The 14,088-nt window shown below is 34.4% G+C and overlaps 1 protein-coding gene across 2 annotated transcripts in view; it reads right to left on the reverse strand.

Annotated features, from left to right (window-relative positions):
- Positions 1 to 14,088, reverse strand: part of PLXNA2 (plexin A2) — a 545,151-nt gene that overhangs the window by 13,918 nt on the left and 517,145 nt on the right. For both annotated transcript variants that reach the window (XM_070745594.1, XM_070745595.1), the window contains 3 exons: positions 11,090 to 11,189; positions 7,927 to 8,117; positions 6,202 to 6,371 (listed from right to left, as the gene is read on the reverse strand). In XM_070745594.1, coding sequence (XP_070601695.1) covers positions 6,202 to 6,371; positions 7,927 to 8,117; positions 11,090 to 11,189 — 461 coding nt within the window. The remainder of the gene's footprint in view (positions 1 to 6,201; positions 6,372 to 7,926; positions 8,118 to 11,089; positions 11,190 to 14,088) is intronic.

Genomic DNA, 14,088 nt, shown 5'->3' on the forward strand with positions numbered 1-14,088 from the left:
ATCTTGAAAAGAGTTATGTCTAAATATACAAAGGTTTAATTGGTTCACCATCTAATTGCCAACTATGTATCTGATGGTGTCCAAACACCATTATTTTTTAATTTAGATTTACTAATTGTTAGGGCATCCTGACAATAAGAGCTGAATCTTTTACTAGCCTATGTAATCCTACTTGTGAATATGCTAATCAAATGATATCATCAGCATAAAGCAAACTGTTACAATAAGTATTTATGATCATTGTAATGAGTACTATGAGATCCTTCATCAAACCTGGCAGGTCATCGATATATAAACTAAATAATAATGGGGCCAGGACATGTATACCCAATGTTGGTTAGATTCTTCACTATTCAAACTTATTATTATTATTATTATTATTATTATTATTATTATTATTATTATTATTATTAATTCGATTTGTATGCCACCCCTCTCCGCAGACTCTATCTATATTGGTTGTGCACAGTGAGCATTTCTTCTTTCTTCAAAAGTGTTTAATTCCCAACAAATTTTTAGACTTGTTCTCATTCCACATTAGCTTTGCCTGACCTTCAGTTGCTAGCAAAACACCTTATTCTCAATGGGACTGCAATCTGTTATTTTTTGTCCATCCAGTGGCAGTACAGGAAAAAAAAATGTTTTGCAGGGGGGAAAAAAAAGAGAACACAAGCTATTTTTGGAAAGAGTAAATTCTGTTGTACAGGGGCAAACGGTTGCTGATAGGAAAAAAAAACATTATTTTTTTCATTCACCACTTGTTCAAGGCTGCTGAAAAGGACAAATGTCCCTACTTTTGTCCCCAATGAACAAAACTGCTTTAGTTTAACTGGATTTCCAATCTAGCAACTGTAACGTTTATCTTTAAGTACTTTGTATGCAGAAAGGGCTCAACTTTCACTGGTGAATCTCAGAGTTATAATTTTCTATCAATGATAATTCATAAATACGAGAAGTTGAATATTAAAGATACAGAATGGCCATAAAGTATTGGTTAACAATATATTTTCAATTACAGTATTTTTCGGAGAATAAGGCGCACCGGAGTATAAGACGCACCTGGAGTTTAGAGGTGGAAAACAAGGAAAAAAATATTCTGAACCAAGTGATATAGTAATATATTATTTAATAAAATACCAGTGTTGCAGAATACTTTTTACAAACATGTATACTTTTTACAAACTTCAAACATGACAGCTTCAAGACTTGTGGACTTCAATACCCAGAATTCCTCATCCAGTCATGATAGCTGAGGATTGGGAGTTGAAGTCCACTAACCCCTAACCCAAGGGTTTTTAAACTTGACAGCTTTAAGAATAGTGGACTTCAACTTCCATAATTTCTTCTCCAGCCATGCTAGATTGGGTAATTAGAAGGCAAAAACACCCATTTTTTTAAAAAAAAACAACAGGCCATTTTTTAATGCAGAAAATAGGCCCATTTTTCACCAAAATGGGGTGGACAAAGGGTCTGGGAAACCATCTTAGAGCTCCTGGGTGATGAAGGAGGGAAAAAATGCCCCCGTTTTTGTGAAAAACAGGCAGTTCTTTGCCCATTTTCTCCCACAAAAATGGGGTGGGCAAAGGGTCTGGGGAGCCTGCAGGCCATTTTAACCTATTTTTTTCACAAAAATAGGGCCATTTTTGCCTTCCCCCAGTCCCCAGGAGGGGCTTCCCAGACCCTTTGTCCACCCCATTTTGGTGAAAAATGGGCCTATTTTCTGCAAAAATGGGGTGTGGGGACAGGGCTTTGGGAAGCCAAAAATGACTGTATTTGGTGTATATTGCACCAACATTTCCACCCACCTTTTTTGGAGAAAATGTGCATCTTATACTCTGAAAAATACTGTACTTATAACAATTTCATGTTAACAGAAAGATATGAATCAATATATATATATATATCACATGTTTTTGCTGAACTTTTAAAATTAAATATATATACAGTGTGTATGTGTGTGCGCGTATACCTATATATACATACACATACATACATACATACATACATACATGCATGCATACATACATACATACATACATACATACATAATCAGTAATTTAGAAGAAGAGGTATTAATTCTTAGGTTTAACCCCCAGCATATCAAATTAAAGGACAGCTTTTACTTATAAACAGTTGACATTAAGACTACTGAAAATCAGTTATTACTTAAGTCCAGTATTGCAACAGGATTGAAAATTAATGAATTTGGTTTGGATCCTACAGAAAGCATCTTAGTTTAAATTGCTGACAAAGATATTTATTCAATTATCTGATTTATAGTGCAACACTAGTATTAGTCTATATAGTCAGTATTCAAAAGAAAATGTTTGAATTTGTCTATCTATCTATCTATCTATCTATCTATCTATCTATCTATCTATCTATCTATCTATCTATCTATTTATTGGATTTGTATGCCGCCCCTCTCCGGAGACTCGGGGCGACTAACAGTAACCTAAGTGGTCGCTGGGATTCGTGCGGCAGAAGGCGGTCCCTGAGATAATCTGGTTCGGTGCCATGAAGGGCTTTATAGGTCATAACCAACACTTTGAATTGTGACCGGAAACTGATCGGCAACCAATGCAGACTGCAGAGTGTTGGTGTAACATGGCCATATTTGGGAAAGCAAATAATGTTTGATTGAAACTAATATCTCTTCTTTTCCAGTCAAGATTATTTTTCAGCAGATACACTTAGAAGCTGACAAGGGTTGGGAAGTTCTCCATATTAAAATCTTATATAATCTGGCAGCCATGAAGGAAGAGGGGAAATCTATGCTCATCAGTACCACTTGTTAACTCTAAATGTCCTATTATTGAAGATTCTAACATTTTATCTTAAAATGCATTCCCTAAAGCTTCTGCAAAATTGTTTTTAGCTCCTTGCAGCAGAGAATTTAGCTTTGGCAGACCAGATGATTAGAAGGTTTTGAAACCAGAAGGGATTTGCATGTGTAGTTTATACACATAGGCAAATATTGCCATTTTTATGAGTTTCTTCTCTGTGCAGAGTCAATTTCTATCCCAGGGAACTATAAATCCTAAAATATCAGCCAGGATAAAGATGCAAAAGCAACAATTATTTTAAAAATACAGAATATAAATTGCCTCTTAGAAGTTATATTTAGCTGGAGCTCAAATTTATACACAATATCGTGCCTGGATATCCTCAGATAACATTTGGGAAATAGATTCTAAATAATCATGTATATATAGCAATTCAATTGAAAGCTGATATAAGTAGCCACAACTCTCTATCTGGGTTCTATTTCTTTAGTTATTGCATTTCTGATAGCGCCTTGTAAATTCTACTTTGTTCAAATGCTAGAAACAAAGCATTACACAAAAGAAGATATGCTATCTCAATTACTTTTCAGGCTTTGAGGATTTTAAAACACAAAAATCAAGCTAAGGAGAGCTTTTTGGCTCATCTGACTGAAACTGGTTGTCTTTGATGCAAACAATGAAAGTCCTGTGATAATCAGGAACAATTTGTTCATCTGATCTCTTTCCCTTGCACCTCAGAAGGCTTGTAAAAAATGATAGCTTATGAAATTCATAGAAATTTAGTGGAATTCTACTTACAATACATGTGTAAATCACATAAATTATAATAAATACTTTATTGTCATTGTATGTATACACACAGTATACCGCCAAAGACCAATCTCAACATACATAACAATCCAAAAGAACATGCTCAGCCCGCCGCAATTTTCCACCTGAACCATCCAACATTCACACAACAGGCCACATAGCATAGTCCAGCAATTCACTGATGGTGACCCCCTTAGTACTGGCCAGGGAGGGGGGCTGAACAGCTATTCCTATTCTGTTTAATGCCTTTAATCCGATTAGTGAAAAAACAGTTTTTTCCCTCTTCTGACCTATTCCACTGTTTAAGTAATAAAGATTATGTTTATGACTCTGAAAGTACATTATTCAATCACGTCTAGATGTGATAACACTTTAACTTAATGGAATAATTAATATGTACAGAATAGTTAATGAGAAACTGGTATAAATCAGTCACAAGTCTCAATTTGAAAATAAATGGTTATGCAGCAAGGGACTTTGAGTCAAATTATTCTATAATTATTACAAATCTTGTGCATTCTCCAAAGCCTTAGATTTATCACTGTCAAGAACAAAGTATTCACGAAGGCCACTTAGTTAGGGTCATCTGCTTAGAGGAACAATATGTATGTCCTATGGAATAGACAGAGAACCTTAGAACTGAGACTCTGAGACTGTCTGCTTTGTATTTAAAAGCCTTTAATAATTGAGTTATTATCCCCTTTCCAGATTAGGTGCTGACTAAAATTGCTCCTATTGTATCTAATGAGGCAAACCATCATTGTTTTAGACCACTAGAAGTCAATCAGATTTTGATATTAGGACGCTGGGTTGTGGTCATATGAGTTAAAGAGCAAAAATAGAATATATATCCATTATCCAATATATATTTTATATATATTTAGTAGCATGGATTATGAGATGTAATGTAACATAAAATGTAGTAGATGGTTTTAAATTGATCATGCATGTAAAATAAACTTTCTATACTCAAAATTGGCACAAGACTGCCTAGATAAAATTTGTGTTATTGTCTGGAGATAGCAGATGGTGCTAAACTGTCTACTGACTACCTAGAAAATAAGAAAGAAAAAAAAGACCAATAAAAGTGTCAGAAACTGCCTGGCTGGAAACGGAACTGAGTACAATAAAAATCTTTCTTTTTCTAGAAGTAATTGAACATAAAACATAGAATAAAGATTTCTCAATAAAGAAACTTGTTCTTATTCTTGCATGATAGAATCACTAAAGATCTGTGATAATATTTGTCTGAATGACTTCCAACTATGTTGTAACAGAAAAATGTCTAAACTATGATTCTGTGAAAGTAATATTCTCTTGAATTACATATCTAATACATGGGATTTGGCAATTGAATCATATAAATTGATTCTCTGTGCCCTTGTTTTATCTGCTGTTGTAACATTGGAAAAATAAATATATGGATTGAAGATCTGATTACACTTAGTATCTATGAATGGATTACTTATAAATATAGACATAGTATGGATAAATATAAGGGAATATGAGAACAATTTATGCAAAGTACAATTACTTAAAAACAATATGATATCCATATGAGTGTATTAGAAACATCTGCATACTTGACTAATATTAGTATTAGTTAATAACATAGAGAACTGTCACAGCTATTGTTCTAATACTAGTTTGTACTCTATATCTTAATTTTATCTGCTATATTTTTTCACTTATTTTTAAAGCACTTTTTAAATAATATATCTAATAGAACAAACAAAAGTATGATATCATCAAGAGAGTAAAAGAATTGAAATGCAAGTCGAAAAGATGCCTTTTCAATTGGACGTTCTAGTTTTTGTTTGAATACATCTAGCTTTTCATCCAAGAAGCTACTTCAGCTCCAACTGGATGGCGTGAAATCCTTGCAGATAACTGCTCATTTGCATTCTTTTAGAGAGTCATTGAGACTACCTGGAGATTTATCTGTGTTATCCGAGTCACCAGAGTAGTGCCACAATGAGTCTCAACTGTGTTCTAGGAGTATAAATCCTTCCATTTCTCACCATTCAGTCAGAGCTAAAGAAGCTTTTTGAATGAGAAGTGAAACATCTTCAGACAAAAACCATAAAGTCCCATTGCCTCTTGAAAAAGTCGCTTTGGGACAACCATGACTTGGGTGACTAAGAATCTCCATAGACAAATTGAAATAGAAATGACCTGGTGACATAGCAAGAAGAACTGATGGCAGGTGCACTAAGGCAGTCATAGAATCATAGAATAGACCCCATTTGATAAAAAGTGTCCACAAAAGAGACCTAAAACAAGATGAATTGATGATTTCAGCTAGTATGGTCGGCTCAATTGGCAAAAGAAAGTTCAGGACCATATTGGTTGGAAACATGTGGAAGAAGCCTTCATCTTGCAGTGGATAGGCAACGGTTAAAATGATGATGATGATGATGATGATGATGATGATGATGATGAAGGGATGCAAGTACACGTATACACACACGCACACACTATAATATTGTGTCTTTTGAATTTCATGCAGTTATCCTTATTTAATGTAGATATATGATGTTGCTCAAGGACCATTTTGATATAAAAATACCGAAATCATAAGTGAGTAAAACTGTGTCCTTCTTACCAGTTGCTCTTCCAGGTATGCCTCACATCAGTGTCATGGATGCCATGCTTATCTGCTTGCTCATCTAGGAAATCAAACATATATTTGATAGCCAGTGGGAGAGCGCTGCCTCGATGCACAGTACTGAACAAAGTCTCGAACAGGTCATCCACAAACTTTTGCAGTGTACCCTGATGGAAGTAGAGACCAAAGTACGGGTATTATATCATAAGTCATCAGCTAGTGCAAAGTTGCCCCCATTAATTTATATCCTGGATATGAGATGTAGCAAGTTAAACATGTTACACTATGTGATTGGGGAGAGAGAATTATTGCCTATGCAAGATGAGATAGTATCATGTTACGAATGAAGACAGTTTGGGGGAAAAAACCCAAAAACCTTTGTCTGCCTTATCTAGATTTTACTAAACATTCACATGGATGGGTTTATAATTGTTTTATAATTATAATAATTATAATTATTGTTACATATAATAATTCTTTTATACATAATATATAATTATATCTTATATAATAATATGCTACTTATATACACATTAGTATATTATAATATAATATATTATTATTATTGTTTTATTTAAACATTGTTTTTATTATTAATATCCAGTAAGACAAAATCAGTATGACAATATATGGCTAATCCTGTTCCTGTTAACAGCGGTGTACTCCAAAGCAGCGTACTAGGATGAACACTCTTCATATTCTATATAAATGACCTTTGCGATCACATTACAAGCAACTGCATTCTCTTCGCCAATGATGTTAAACTCTTCAACATCACCAATAACACTGCTACCACAAAGACCTTGACTTTGTGTCAGAATGGTCAAACATCTGACAACTCCAAATCTCAACCAACAAATGTGCTCTCCTGGCAAAAAGAATCAGAACATAAAAGACAAGCTAAATAGACAAGACCTTGCAGACAACCCTCACTGTGTAGAAGACCTTGCAATACTCATCAAATGACCTAAGTGTCAAAGCCCACTGCAACAACATTGCCAAAAAAGGCTTCAAGAGTTGTTAACCTAATCTTATGTAGCTTCTTCTCCGGTAATATCACATTACTAACCAGAGCATGTAAAACTTTCACCAGACCAATCCTTGAATACAGCTCATGTGTCTGGAACCCACACCACATTTCAGACATAGATACATTAGAAAGTGTCTAGAGACACTTTACAAGAAGAGCCCTCCACTCCTCTATGCATAACAGTATATCTTATGCAACCAGATTTGAAATCCTAGGCTTAGAAAACATAGAACTACGTCACTTTCGACATGACCTAAGCATAGATCATGAAATCATCTGATACAACGTCCTTCCTGTCAAAGACTACCTCAGCTTAAACCCCAACAATACCTGTGCACAAAACAGATACAAACTCAAAGTTAACCGCTCCAAACTTGTCTGCAGAAAACACGACTTCAGCAACCGAGTAGTAAATGCCTGGAACTCACTACCCGACTCTGTAGTTCCCCCAAAACTTTACCCTTAGACTATCCACTGTTGACCTCACATAATTCCTAAGAGGTCAGTAAGATGTGTGCATAAATGCACCAGTGTGCCTACAGTCCCTGTCCTAATGTTTCCCTCTTATTACTATCCATCTCATGTATATAAACAGCATTATATCTATGTATACTACCAAAATGCACTTGACAAATAAAATAAATACATAATTTTTACCAAAAGGAGATACTTGAGCTAAGATTTGGAATTACCTTTGTAGCTAGCAGCCGTGTCAAATAGATTTCTGATACCATCTTACTTCCCCGATCACCTTCCTTCTGGTCACCATGGTCATGGTTTTTGACTAGATGCCAGACTTTCACTCCACTTTCTAGGTCAGGAGTAATCATGGGTGCCCTTGAACGAAGGCTATCTGGGCTACCTGTGTACCGAAATGTGGAATCTGGGGAGAATGAAAAAAGAGGTTGGGAAGAGACAAAAGAAAACAGGCATAGATATATTTTGGGGTTTGATATAGCTGTGTAACAGTGAATATAACTTCAGTTTATAAGGAAAGAAATAACTATAACATTTCAATGTTTCCAAAAGCCAATTCTATATTTAGAACATTTTGGTTGAAATATTTTTCAATGTTTTGTTATGTATTTAATCTGATGATTGTAGTCATTCTTGATTCATCAAACAAAGCTTACCCTCCACAGAAAACTAAATCCAAAATTTTCTGAACTATAATAATCTTGGCTTCTATACTGAAAATATGTAGTGGATGATTCAATATATAAGGCATATTATCAAAATACCATGCCATGTGAAAAAAAAATCTTGGCTATCAAATACACCTTTCATCTGTTTGATTTTTTTTCATTTTCAAGTAATGTCTTTTTTATTATGACCAACTGAATCTAGTTTCTTAATTTTCTATTTTTCTACTTGGTGACAGTCAGATTAAGGGGATCCCCTTACATTAATAGGAGAATGAGTGAATTATTACTTTTTTTTCTCCAATGCTTTGCTGCTGATTCAAAATATGAATATTCTTATAAATGTAATTAAAAGGTGAAAGCACTGAATAATTCTATTTAAAAATGAAACTGATGCAAATGTAGACGGGAAATGCACACCTTTGCTTGATGTCATTTGTGTAACCAGAAGTGTCAATATTAACATTCACAAGAATTATGTAGACACCTGTTGCACGCTAATACTCTTGACTTTGAACAATCAAATAGAATTTTTACTTTACAATGAATGTTTATCCTCAAAAGAAAAATCTTTGCCTGCTAATTTTACATTACAGGCATTTAATTTATTTTTTTTTTCCTGACGTTTTTGAAGAAATGCTTTACAAATTAGAGCGGAGGGCATTTTTTTCCGCTTGCAAAAATTGCCAGCCATATGGTGCCATAGTTCTTCCAGCCAGAAAAACAGAACAAAAATTGCTTTTACTAAAAACATAAAGATACAAATAGACAAGATGACCAAATAAACATTCTCAAATTTCATACTAAGTTCAATTTCATCCCCTCCACCACTAGTAATTATATTTCCCTGTAAGAATTTTTTTTCTGAAAAGATCTAAATTGACTAGAACTATGAACTAAAATGAATAAAATGGAATTTATCAGGAAAAAATGTAAAATTCTGCATTTGGGAGGGAAAAAAGCAGAACAAAAGTGCAAAGACAGAAGATGGCATGGCTTTCGTGCATTTGAAAAACAACAACTGATGTCCTTGCTGAATATGTCAAATATGAGTCATTGGTCTGAGTTAGGTACTAAAAAGGCAAATATTGTTTGAGAAGGAATCAGCAGGAAATGCAGATATTGGAATTACAGGTAGTCCTTGACTTATGACCACAGTAGAGCCCAACATTTCGGTTGTTAAGCGAGACATTTGATAAGTGAGTTTTCCCCCCAATTTTGCAACCTTTTTTGCCAGAGTTGTTAAGTAAACACTGCAATTGTTAAGTTAGTAAGAAGATTGATGAGCGGATCTGAATTCCCCATTGACTTTCCTTGCCAGAAGATCACAAAGGTAATCACATGACCCCGGAAAAATGCAACTGTCATAAATATGAACCAGTTGCCAAACATCTGAATTTTGATCATGTGATCATGGGATGCTACAACAGTGCAGCTGTAACTTCAAATGATCACTATTGTTGTAAATCAAAGATTATCTGTAATTATTCCACTCATAGCTGCGTTGGTCCTACCACATTTGGAATACTGAGCACAATTTTGAACACATATTTTGGAAGGACAGTAACAAATTGTAACGATTTCAGACGAGAGTAGCAAGATTTGGAGAGTTCTGGAAACCACTTCCTATGAGGACTTGCTAAAGGAAAATATTTAGCCTACAGAAGATATAACTGAGGAGAAATGCAAAAGCAATGTTAAACATTTTAAGAGTTGTCACATAGAAGGACATATAACAGAGGGCAGTATCAGAACCAAATGTTTGAAACTATAGGAATATTCAGGCTAGATATCAGGAGGAACTGACTGACTACTTGAGCTGTGAAATAGTCTCCCTCGCAATTATTTTTGAATCAGAAAAAATAATATCTCTATGCAGTGTTCCCTCGATTTTCGCGGGTTCAAACTTCGCGAATAGCCTATACCACTGTTTTTCAAAAAATATTAATAAAAAAATACTTCGCGGGTTTTTTTCTATACCACGGTTTTTTCCGCCCGATGACATCATACATCATCACCAAACTAATAATTTTTGCAAATAAATAACCAAAAAAATAATTATTGTTAATAATTTATAAATATGTTTATAAATATCAAGATTACTAAGTGTCTTATTCAATGGTGAATACCAGTAATAATGGTGAGTAAATTGTTGTTAAGGGAATGGGAAATGGTAATTTAGGGGTTTAAAGTGTTAAGGGATGGCTTGTGATACTGTCCATAGTCAAAAATGGTGTATTTACTTCCACATCTCTACTTCGTGGAAATTCGACTTTTGCGGGCAGTCTCGTAACGCATCCCCCGCGAAAATTGAGGGAACACTGTATACTTAATATGTTGCTTGTCTGATAATGACAATTGCAGGAGAAATTGCTTCAGATCAGTGGTTCTGATACATGCAGAGGTGGTGTCAGTGGGGTATTCTCATTATTAATACAGCCAACTTTATAATTCAAATAAGCGGTAGAAGCAACTAGTATTTGTGAAGAGTTCCATGTATACACTGTTGTTATCATAATGTTTCAGACTGAGCTCAGTGCTTAAAAAATGGTCCCCTGTATATTTATACAGATATGCTTCACAAGCCTACAATAAAAACTGTAATAAAACTGCTAACCGCTTGACACTGGGTGCAATGATCAGATTAGGCCATTAATTTGCGAGTCATGTAATTAGAACCTTTATGTTTACATCATACAACTTTCAATCTTACCATATCTGCTAATTGAGGTCCGTGATATGCTGGCAGAAGCAGGAATGTTGTAAGAAGAAGTCTGTTTAGGAACAAGGGCAACTACAGAGCGATCAGAGACCTGGCAGAGGAGGGAAAAGGCATGTAAGCAGACGGAACATTGCAAGGAAATGCAGTACTGAAACATATTCATACTGTACTGTGAGCTGAAAATGATGAAAGTTATAAATCTCATAATGAAGTGTTGGCAGGAACATATGGAATGCCATGAAGTGTCAAAAGACTAAGGAAAATGAAGGGTATATTTCCCTCCTGGCCTGTTCTGTCCCTGAAGAAAAGAACTGAGAAATGAAAAGACATATTGAAGGCATTCTCTGTCATTTTGATTTAAGATTATGTTTGATCCAATAAAAACAGAGATCCCCAAGAATTGTAACAACCCAATTAAAACAATAACATACTGGGAATAAAGTAGCTATAATAATGTTATGGGTCATAAAAAATTCCTATTAAATCATTTTTTTTTAGTTTTTATGAACTTTTAGAAGTTTGATTTATAAAGGAACAAGTAATAAAATCATCTTTCAGGATTTTAAATGACCACTCCTACATCTACCTCTCTCCAAAGGGTGGTTGGAGATAAATCTGGAGACATCAAATTATAAATGCATTTTAATATTTATATTAAGATTTTCTTAAAGCAAAATGGTAATTTTTAAGTTTACTGACTCTATACCTGGAAGACTCAGAAAGTGTTTAACTAATCTTAATTAACAAATCTTTATGAATTATATACAAATAATCTCTTAGCATAAATGTATTGCAGAAAATAAAATGGAAAAGTTGGGCTGAAATTGGTGCTTATTTATTCAACCTATTCATTAGGCATCAACATTATTAATAAACCACAATGGTTTATATTAATATGATAGTTGGTTTTTGTACTTCGTTTATAACTTCACCATCTATCAAAATTAACCTTCAAGTGGTAGCGTGGGAGGCCAAAACATCCAAAGGGCATTGGATTGCTTGTCATTGGTCTTTCAAAATCATTTTGTATCTTCGCTCTTTTTAGGTAACATTAGTTCCCAACAAAGATCAATCTGAGTGGTTTTGGAGGTTTCTTGTGTGTTCCTTTGTTATTAGGAGTAATAGTTATTAGCTACTGTTAACAAACAAAAAAGTCACTTCTAAACATCCTTATTTGTATGGTTGTGGTTATGGTTGATTTAAAGTTGGAACAATCCAAAATAAATCAATTCCAAGTATACAGTATATTATTTTATCAATTGAAATATAATTGGACAAATATTTCATGTTTTAATTTTTTAGAATTTAATTACTAATTAAAGTTTTTCAAACTTTCCTTCTAGAATTAGATTTGCATGTTGGAATGAGCTATTCTAATTTACATACCCTAAAGTTATATATAAGAATGGATATGTTGTAAAAATGATATACATAATACTTAGAGAAATTGTATGTTGAAATATATGCACATATGTTAAACAAATAAACGACCTGTTTAGGGTGACCCGCTCCCTTTTCAATATAGGGGGAGTGGACAAACCCTTACAGAGTAGAGCTGAGGAATTTGTTCAGTTTCTTGTGGACAAAGTCGCTCAGAAACTCCAATTGGGCAATATCGACTGAGATGACAGTGGCAAGTCTTAGTCCCATTGTGTGGGACAAGTTTGAACTGGTGACACCTGATGAAGTGAACAAGGCCATGAAAGCGATGAGCTTCTCCACCTGTCTACATGGCACAGGACCAGACTATTTATGGAACCATCTTCTGCCATATAACTCCTAGAAATCAATTAAAGCCCACAGGGTCAGCGTTCTCCAGGTCCTGTCAGTCAAATAATGCCATGTGGGCTTTAATGTAGGCTTCCTCTTTGGAATGATGTAACTGCTTAAGTTTGGCTGTTAACCAAGTTTATTGTTGTATATTTGCAAATTCCTGGTTGGTACAGGTCTTCACAGAACCTGACATATGATGTTACAGTATCAGTGAGTTCATCTAGGTCTGCAGAGGTGTCTTAAAAAATATTCCAGTCTGTGCAGTAAAGCAAGTCTGTAGCTTTAACTTTGCTTCTTCAGTCCAAGTCCTCACTGATTTAATTGTTGGTTTTGTGGCTTTAAATCTTTGTTTGTAAGCAAACAATGACTGGTTGAAGCATGCATATAATATATTTCTCTTGGTTTATAAATTTCCACTACTAAAGATCCAAAAGCCCCACAAAGTATGAATCTATTTTGGACATTATTGGTTATCATAGTATTTTTAGCAGGAGCTATTGCTAGCAATAGCATAAAAATGGATACAACACACTTTTAATCACAGTTCTGTCTTAAACTGTACACTTGGTCTTTCTTAGAAAAAAAAAAACATCTTGGTTCCAAATAATCACCATACTGAAGTTCTAGAGTGTCTGTTAATTACAGTAAAATATATTATTTTGGCTCAAGATTACATTATATAACAAACATCGCTATTATTTCTACTCAGAAGTCTAACTCGTTTTTTTTAAAAAATCACTAATAACTTGCAACTAGTAAGTGTTAAAGTGTCACTTTGATAAAATTTCTATTCAAGAAAACTAGATGCTCCCTGCAGCTTAAACAACTTTGGGTTGAGCTGATAAATGGTATGTTAAGAATAGATTGTGCACATTAGTAGGAAATTATTTCTTTTTCATTCTCATGAAATAAAAACAGCTATTACTGTCAGCTAGGGCAACTGTCTGATTAATGTAAAGGGCAAACCAGGAGTACAGGAAAATACTAGCAATTCTGCAGTACACGCTCTAGGCAACTAGTACTAAAGAGAAGTTAACATGTTTTAGTCCAGCATTTTGTTTCTCACAGCAGCCAACCATATTCTTCTGGGATGTTCTCAAATGGGAGATAAAGACATATCTATCTTCTGCAATTGTTTGCCTACAAGTGGAGTTTAAAGGCATGATGTTTCTGGTCTTGACATCTAGTTCTTTCCTAAAACTTCAAATATTCCAGTT

Source organism: Erythrolamprus reginae, chromosome 3, assembly GCF_031021105.1.
Source record: "Erythrolamprus reginae isolate rEryReg1 chromosome 3, rEryReg1.hap1, whole genome shotgun sequence".
NCBI lineage: Eukaryota > Metazoa > Chordata > Lepidosauria > Squamata > Dipsadidae > Erythrolamprus > Erythrolamprus reginae.